This window comes from Gossypium hirsutum, chromosome A09 (genome assembly GCF_007990345.1).
Source record: "Gossypium hirsutum isolate 1008001.06 chromosome A09, Gossypium_hirsutum_v2.1, whole genome shotgun sequence".
NCBI lineage: Eukaryota > Viridiplantae > Streptophyta > Magnoliopsida > Malvales > Malvaceae > Gossypium > Gossypium hirsutum.
This window is the reverse complement of record NC_053432.1, coordinates 28,559,573-28,569,449: the sequence shown is the minus strand read 5'-3', so window position 1 is coordinate 28,569,449 and position 9,877 is coordinate 28,559,573. Positions and strand designations below refer to the sequence as shown.

Genomic DNA, 9,877 nt, shown 5'->3' with positions numbered 1-9,877 from the left:
CTCCTTAACTTTTGCCTATGAGGCCTCAAACATCCATTGGAAACCATCAGGGATCTGCTCGGGTCCTTAACCAACTTTAGAAAAAAAAACCCTTGAAACAGAGCACACGCCCATGTGGATGAGAGGCACGCCCGTGTGGTCATTAAGACATGGCCGTGTTAATGGCCTATGTGACTCACACGGCTGAAGCATTAAGGGACATGCTCGTGTCCCTTTCTCGTGTGAATTAAATTCTAAATTTGAACCTATAGGGGTTTTCACACAGCTTGACACTTCCGTGTCTATGGCCCGTGTCCCTTACACGGCCATGACACGCCCATTTCCAAAAACCTTGACATTCTGTTTCTAACGTCACCATCCAATAAGGGGCACACGGCCAAGGCACACGCCCGTGGCCATAGGCCGTGTCCTCCACACGACTGAGACACATGGCTGTGCCTCTGCCTATGTGTTTACTACCATGCAAACTGACTTGAAACTTTTACGTGCAGGGGACACACGACTGGACAACACACCCATGGGGCTGGCCGTATGTCACATACGGCTTAGACACACGCTCATGTGTCTACCTGTGTGGACAATATAAGTCTATTTACAAAGCCCTATGCCAACCTGAAACACAATTTAATACCAATCAACATATCAAAATCTAACTTAACATAAATTATCAACCAACAACCATAGCTAAAACCTATATACATTTCATAAATTCAACCATGCCAACAATTTCACATTCATAAAAAACTATCTTGCATTTATATATTGGCTTACAATATTAGCCAATTTCATGGCTTTATACAAATTGAGTCAAATGCTAAAACAAGCCAACACCTTTGACCCCAAAACAATCTGACACAAAAATAAAATCAAAAGTTCCTATACATGCCATAATCAAAATGATAAAACTAGCTATACCAAGTGCTCCAAGGATAGTGTGGCTGGCTTCTCCGACATAAGCGACGATCTTCGAACTACTTTAGCGGCACTGTAAGAAAATGGAAAGGAAATAGGGTAAGCATGAGAACTTAGTAAGTACATATATGTAAATAAGTGTAATTAGAAATACATTCATCAACCCGTGGTTTATCATACTTAAATGATATATCATTTTAATCTCACTATCTTACCCTTCACTTCTTCTATGCATACTTACTACATCTCATCACATACTAAGGTCTTCATTCGGGATTTTGGTATACATACCTACAATTACCTGTAAAATAAGTCAAATTCATTCTCTCTATTGACATACCTCACTGGAAGTATTGTCAATCCATTCATCGAGTTACCCATTGAACACTCGAAAATACCAATGAATACTCAGATAGTTTACTCTTAAGTACCTTACAAGTAGCCAAAGCTACCTCAAACTTTATAATACTTGTATATTTGAGTTACTCACAGGCCTTTTTACCAAGTCAGTACTCGGACCCTATAACTCTATTATGTAATGCCCACTCATTGATCTACTCACAGGAATACACACAAAGTCGGTACCCAGACCAACATTACATATTTCGCTTATCTCATGAACTCAAACTCAACTCATGAGTTCAGACCATTCAATTTCTCATGACTTACCTGTTTATATCCTATACTCTTTCCAAGGTTCAACGGGATCTCGTATCTAACCTGATGTTGTTGCACTTGTTCATAATGTAGGTTACTCTTACCTTGCATTATTTATACTTTTATGACATCGAGTAAAATTTATGATACATGATAAAAATAAAACATTTAAAAGTAAGCTACAATGACACGTTATTTACATATGTACTTACCTCGATATAAAATGATCGGAACGAGCTTAATCCTCATAAACTTTATTCTTACCCCGATCAAGACCCGAATCACGCTTCTCTTGATCTATATTAATAAATTTCATTCATTTCATCAGCATATAAATCTAGATACTCAAAAATTTATAATTACAAAATGACCATTTTACCCCTAGGCTTAAAATTTGATTTTAATCACATTTTCTCACTAATCAAGCCTATCTGAATACTTTTTATACTAGAAGTAGCCCACAATTTTCATTATTTCATACATTTATCACCTATTTTACAACTTATGCAAAATGATCCTTAGTTAGGGTTTCCATGAAAACTTCCTCACAAAAGTTGTTTATTACCCATCCAAGACTCATTTTCTTCCATAAAAATTCAGCAAAAACTTAAATACTCTCATGGAAAAACCCTAAAATTTCAACCATTTTTCAAAATAGTCCCCCATTAGAAAGCTCATGAGACAAGGGTCTCAAAAGTACAAAAATATTTAAGAAATGTCATCAAGATCACTTACTTGAAAGGGTTTAAAGTTGCTGAAATTTTGAAGCTCAAAAACCCCTCTAATGGCTGAAAATTTCAGTGGTAGGAGGAGAGAATGAAAAGATGAAGTCATTTTGTTTTATTTTATTCAATTAAGTCACCAAACTACCTAGACTTTTGACTTTTTGACCAACTTGTCCCCTCTGGTCGGCCACCCTTCTAAAATTGGCCTAATTTTCCTTTAAAGACCTCCACACTAAGATTCATGGCAAATTAACACCCTTAGCTATCAAAATGGAACTTTTGCACTTTATGCGATTTAGTCCTTTTTTGCAATTAAGCATATAATTGTTAAAATAAATTCACCTAAAATTTTCATGCACTCATAAATCATGCTATAACACATAAAATAATATCAAAAATATTTTCTCTACCTTAGGTGAGTGGTCCCGAAACCACAGTTCCGACTAGGCCCAAAATTGGGTTGCAACAGGCATGTGATTTAGCTGTGTGTCCCCTCATCTTAAAATTGAGAAACAAAATTCTCAGAGCACGGGTAGAGACATGGGCGTGTGTCTCAACCATGTGTGCTACACGACCTAGAACACAGGCATGTGTTTTGGCCATGTGAATCCTATACATAATTTTTGAAAATTAAATCAATCACACGACCTACTTACACGGTTGTATGGCTGGCCGTGTGTTACAAGTCAGAGAGTTACATGGGGTCAGACACGGTTTGTAGCACGGGCATGTCCTATGGTCACATGGGCGTGTCCCTTAACCACACGGGCGTGTGAGCCCTATTTTTAGGAAAAAATTTGAAATATCATGAAAAAAATTCTCCAAGATCCTGATTTAGTCCCGAGTCGATTCCAATGTTTATATTGGGCCTCAAAGGTCCATTCAAGGGACAATAAAACCACTTACGAAAATTGAATAGTAATTAACATGAATTATTTATAATTATTTTGTAAATCCTAGAAATACTCTGTAACCCCATTTTGGCAACGGATACGAGTTAGGGGTGTTACAATGAGTCTATGTGGTGTAATAGAGATCTGTGTATCCGATGTGATATGATAGAGCTTACTATATATTTCATATCCCAAGTGTCATCTTATCACAATTCATGTAATCGTGTGGAATATTTTCTATGCTTGAATGAGTATGTATGTGCTGTGAGAGTGAATTATTAGATGATGCATGACTTAATCGTATATGATGTTAGACTTAAGAATAAGGTTTTCGTGAGTAAATGATTGGTGGTGTTGCATGCTGTTATATTTACATTGTGGAAATTCTTTGCATTCATTGAGCTTGTTAAAGCACACCCACTCATTTCAACATATGTAGATTAGGGATGTCACGATGTGGGCGGTGTGGTTTCCAAGGGAGTGATCCAAGGAAGACTGGTTATTCATCGTAGATGTTCTATTATTTATATTCGTATTGGGGAAATAGGCAATGTGGTAGAACTATTTTGGGTCATTGATCTTTAAACATTTTGATTTGGCCTATAAGAATTTCATGTTATTTTTATGTTAGAATATTTAAACATTGATGTTGGCATAACTGTAATATCCCGAATTAGGGCCTAATCGGAATAGTAGTTTTGGGACCACAAATCTGAGATAGAAATAATTATTTTATAATTATTTTTAGGTCTATGATATGATTGCATGATTGTGTGAAAATTTCGTGAAGAAATTCTATGCATAAAGTGCTTAATTTGAAATTGGGGACTAAATTGAATAAGTTACAAAACTTGCATTCTAGAAGCTTTTAGTATGAAATTGCTTTGGAATATTAATTAGGAGGTCTTAAATAGAAATTTAACCAATTTCTAAAATTTTGGACAAAAATGGACTTGTACATGAAAAATTACAAAGAAAAGCATTAAGGGCATTTTTGTCATTTGGTAAATATAGTCATTAAAAAGGGAAAAATAACACAAAAATGGACTCATCTTCTCCATAAGGGCTGCCGAATTTTGCTTGTCACCATACCTAGGGATTTCAACATTTTTAAGCCTTGATTGTAAGTTATTTTCATGCCCATTTTTAATGCTCTTTTCGATTTTAAAATCTAGAAAGCATGTTCTATCATTTTCTAGCAATATTTTGAGCTAGGATGCATGTATGAAAATTTACCCATGTGTGACATAATTGTATTTTGATGAATAATGAAGGAATATGATGGTTTGATGTGTGTTTAACAACTTTTACTTAGTAGTTTTATGTGAAAACACCTAAAAAGGGACTTAATTGTAAAAAAGGGTAAAATTGATGGTAAAAATCTGATTTTTGGTGTAAAATATGGGATGTTATGGACACTAGGAAATTCGGCTATGCCTAGATGTCATGGGTAATGCATGCAACTCATTGTACAAACTTAAGGACTTAATTGTAAATAATTGAAAAGCTAGGGGTAAAATGGTAATTTTTATCCAAGCCCGTATTAGGGGCTGTTTTGATGAATGTGTATATTGAATAAATTAATTTGGTATTTTAGATCAAGAGAAACGAGATTCGAGTCGTGATCAAGGGAAAAATAAAGTTTACAAGGAATAGGCTCGATTTCTAACATTTTGTACCGAGGTAAGTTCATGTGTAAATATGGTAACATAATTGTCATTTTAAGTAATTTAATGATATTTATATGATATGATGATTATTATCATGAAATATTATGCTTTGTGGTTATTATTGAGTAATATGCAAATTATGTGAGCTACTTAATAAATATGAAATGCTACCAATTATCAGTTCTGACATTCCGTGGAAGACGGCAAAGATGTGTGATCGAGGAAAATCCCGTTTGAACCTTGGGAATAGATTAGAATACAAGTGACATGTCACTAGGATATTTGAATTCCGAGCTCGTTGAGTTGAGTCCGAGTTCACTTATGGATGCGAACGCCCGAGCTCGTTGAGTTGAGTCCGAGTTCGCTTATGGGCGGGTTACATGGTAGCTTGGCTACATAATTTTCGCAGGCTATTGAGTTTGTCTAGCTGCGGGTATGGCACTTATGTGCATGCAATCCATGTATTCGAATTATATTCTGATGTGTTCAACGGGAGAATCTTAAGTGAATAAGGAGAATACCTAAAACGAAGGTGACATGTTGATAAGTGTGGTGAATGAGAAAATTTGACAGGTATGTACTTAAACCCTCGGGTTGAGAACTTGATATGATGAAATCGTGGTAAGATATTAAATGCAAATGTAACATGAATGTCTTGGTGATATTTATGCAAATGATGTTTTATGTTGGATTGCATGATTATGTTACTTTCTATTTGCATGTGAACTTACTAAGCATTTATGCTTACCCCTCCTTTCCATTCTTTGTAGTTTTGACAAGCCAGTTCGGAAATCGGGAACAGTCGGAGGCTCGCTCACACTATCCGTGGACCATTTTGGTATAGTGGCTTGTATATTTTGAGTATGACATGTATAGTATTATAATTATTTTGTGTATATAATCTTATGATATGGCTAGTGAGTGGTAAGGAAATGCTTGGTAATGATTATCCATTGGAATGGCTAACCAAAAATCATACTTGGTGTTATGTATGCTTAATGTGCTATTTATTCCATGGAAATTCAGAAAAAGGTGAAATTTGCTATAAAATAGTATCATACAGCAGCAATGACGTGAGTTTGAAAATTCACTAAAAATAGTAGAGACAGAATTAGATAGTGAGTAAAATATGAAGTTGAAGCTTATTAAGTCTATTTTCATATGGAAGAAACAAAATAGGTAAATGAGTTCTATTTCATGAGATATTTGAGTTTTGGTGGAACAGAGTCAGAGCGATTTCTGAATCCCCTGTTATGAATTTAGAAATTCACTAAAAACTGTAAAAAAACAATTAGGAGTCATAATTTATATTTATAGATTCATTTTTTAGTCTACTTTTAAGATAAAGAAACGGCACAGTAATCTAAATTCTGTACAGAGAGAAAAGTTATTCGTAGTGAACAGAGGTCAGAGAGGTCAAACACTGAAACAGGGGAAATTTTAACTAATAAACTGAACTAATTGGCCCAACCAAAAATTCTGGAAAAATATTAATAAATAGATATATAAGTCTAGTTTCTGAAAAAATTTAAGAATTTGAATTTTGAGTTTCGTAACTCGAGATATGAATTTTTTAGCGATTGTGACGCAGATGGGTAGTTTATTACGAAAGGTGAAATAAATTGTTTGAAATTGTTTAAGTGATAAATTAAGTCTGTTAACGCCTCGTGCTCGACTCCGGCGACGGTCTCGGGTAAGGAGGTGTTACAATAACGATTCTTTCTTGGCTGATTTAACACTTTGGATTGATAAATTTAGCCATAGAATGATGGAATAAACAAAGTACTTGATGCATATTGTTTAAGAACCATTAGAAATGAATTATTTGCTCTTCGATGTTGTATTTATAGCTTCAGTAGCAAAGGTATCGATAGTTGGCTTTGAAAATCGATACCTCTATGAATTAAAACGTGCAAAAAAATAGAATAGGGATTTGGTATCGATACCTTTTCTCAAGTATCAACACTCGAGACTAAAGTATCAATAATTTATAACAAGTATCGATAATTTTTTATATTTAGGATTTTCAGCCGAGAAACAATAAGCTATTTTGGTATCATTTTTTCCAAGCAATATCGATACCTACGAACAATTTTATGAAATTTTGCTAAATAGCCCTTATGCATGATTCTAACAGTATGTAAGATCGATTAATGAATGTTTTGCATGTAATAATGTTAATTAATTAATTAATTAATTAATTAGATGACTTAAAGCTTATACGGTTTAACAAAAGAGGATCGGTTTGCTTGGATTTAGTTCCTATTTGATGTACATAAGATGAGACAATGGTGTGGCATCCCGTATTTAGGCTTGGCGACCAAGCCGAGTATAGGGTGCTACGAAAGTATATTGAAATTTTCGAGAAATTGTTCATTTATATGAATTGGAATAATTAGAACATATGTGGAAATTTGACTTAATGAATAGTAGTTGAAGGAGGATTACAAAATGATCCAAAATACCTTTTTTTTTATAGAAAAATCATAATTAAAGTTTGCTATGATTATTGTTGAAACTCTTGAAGAGATCAAAATATATTTCCTTCAAGTTTTCCCTCACTCATGACTTTCAAAAGAATGATGATATAAATGCTTAGTAAATATATTCAAATAGTCATTTGAAAAACTAGTGTTCAAGATTGAATATGTAGAATACGAGAAAATATGTGATGTTTTCATGAGGGCGAGTAAATACACGCTACTCTCTTTTTCCCTTAACTGGGGTTTTGGCCCATTAGGTTTTCTTGGTATGGATTTTAATGAGGCAGCATATTATGTGTATTATAGATATGTGTACTCTTTTTCCTTCACTAGAATTTTTTTCCCACATGATTTTTATCTTATTAAGGTTTTAAAGAGACACATTATCTACAAATGAATATCCAATGGGGAGTGTTATGAATATTTTATTAAGTGGATGTTCATCAATATCTAGATAAGTTTTGATATAATTTAAATTCTAATAGTTATTGGAATTAGAGTTCTGTTTCATTTATATTTCTTATGCCTATAAATATAGACTTTGTAGAAAGTACTGTAAATATTCGATTGACCAATAAAATACGTTCTCTCTTTGGCCTCTCATTCTCTTTGTTCTTTATTCCCTGTTTTTATTTTATAACATTTTTTATATACTGTTTTTTTAATTATTTAATAGTAATAAAAATATTATTGGATATAGATATAATTTTAATAAAACTTAATCTATTTATTAATTTCGTAAATATTAAATAAAATATAATTTTTGTTAAATATTTAGTCTTTTTTTTCTTATTGTATTTATGTCTTCTAAATAAAGTCTTTAATGGTTATTTTCTCTTTTCATTATAATTTTTCTTACTATTACAACTGCATTTGAATTCAAACACACACCTCACCACTATTTTTAATCTCATCGCCACCTCTACTTATAACTTCACGGAAGATAAATGCTTCATTAAGCCTAACTGTATTTGAATTAAAGTGATATTCATAAAACCCTCCCAACCATGACTATTTTAAAATTCAAGCTTTACCCAAATGTGCGGGAAAAAACTTCAGTACCACTTCTTCTTGCAAATAATATACTCACGATTGTTTGACATGTATTACTTTATAAACAATTAATTGTGACTTTTCGACCAGTTGCTGAAGCTATTCTCGGAATACATTTAAACCTCTTGATGTGCAATGACTGTGTGCCAAACTGATATCATCTATAAACGTCGACTTACCGTACATCGTAATTATTTTCACCATTTCAGTGAGGGGACATGTTGTAGGTGTCACTGGCGAACTGATAAATTCCATTTCCCTTAGAATGCTATTATTGCCTTCTACATTTCTGAAAATGGAGTAAACGATAGAGAAAACTGCATTAGCTACATAGCTCCTAACTGTCAACTGCCTGTGTTTATTGGATTTGGATGAAATGCAAAAAACTATATGCACACGTATTATTGGCTTTGCTTGAATCCCTAGCTATAGGTTGATCAAGTCTAGTATTATTGACAGTAACTCCAAAGTGGTATGAAATCATCGGCAGCATCGTATTCTAGTTCATCCCCATTGTACCCACAACGAGGGGGTGACATCATCATCCCTGCCGCCATGTTTTCCAGATAACTTTGTGTTCCAAAAACCGCCTCCTCGTCCAAGTAAAACCCATTCTCACACAAGCTCCCTTTTTTTTCATCTCCCTTTGCATTAGCTTCAGAGTTCCCCTCCCATTGCTCAGCCGGTTGTCTAAATGCCTCCGCTGCCTCTGCCGCCGCCTTCTGGATATCCTTGGGACCAGTAGAAACCGGAACCAGAAGCCTCCAAGCTGAGTCCGCGAAGTTCAGGCAAGCCGACCTCCCCCTCAGAGCTATGGCCGCTACGTCGTGGGCACGAGCTGCCATCTCCGCTGTGAGAAAAGTACCCAGCCAAATCCTCGACTTCTTATTAGGCTCCCTCACTTCACAAACCCACTTCCCCGAGTTCTTCCGGCGGACTCCACGGTAAACCGGATGCCGAGTCTCGCGGAATTTCTTCCGTCCCGCTCGTTTCTTGGGACAACTCGAAGCTAACATCACATCTTCATCGGAGAAATTTGCCGGACGGGAAGTGCCACTTCCAGAATCCGATAACGGTGACGAAACAGACCCAGAATCGAGCACATCACAATCTAGAGCGAAAAGTTCCATTTAAGTGAAGGCTGAGAGTGAAGTGTGAGTTGAGTAAAAGCCAAAGGAAAGCTTTTTAAGAAAAGGATACCATAATAGTATTGAGTTGAGTGAATGTGAAAGAAGGAAGAGTGAGATGGGTTTATATAAAGATGGTTTGTTTTGTATTTTAAGAGAATAAAAAAAGGGAGGGCAACACGGAAAGGTGAAGAGGATCCAGGCTGTTGCTTTGTGGGGTCAGTGAGGACTAGGTTTCGATGCCAGCTGTATTAGTTTTGGATCAAGCAGTGCATTACACGTGGGATATTTGACATTTTGACTAATTTTTATCTGGAGCTGTCCAAGTCAAATGGGTCAGCTTCAGTTGCAATTGGA

At 35.0% G+C, this 9,877-nt stretch overlaps 1 protein-coding gene across 1 annotated transcript; it reads right to left on the bottom strand.

Annotated features, from left to right (window-relative positions):
• Positions 1-8,147: 8,147 nt before the first annotated feature.
• Positions 8,148-9,588, bottom strand: LOC107933919 (dehydration-responsive element-binding protein 1A-like). Its single transcript, NM_001327372.2, has one exon. The coding sequence runs from the start codon at positions 9,521-9,523 to the stop codon at positions 8,843-8,845; it is 681 nt and encodes a 226-aa protein (NP_001314301.1). The 5' UTR covers positions 9,524-9,588; the 3' UTR covers positions 8,148-8,842.
• Positions 9,589-9,877: the final 289 nt, after the last annotated feature.

Bases quoted from the DNA above. Each gene is read 5' to 3' on its own strand.
- LOC107933919 (NM_001327372.2), bottom strand. From the start codon at position 9,523: ATGGAACTTTTCGCTCTAGATTGTGATGTGCTCGATTCTGGGTCTGTT.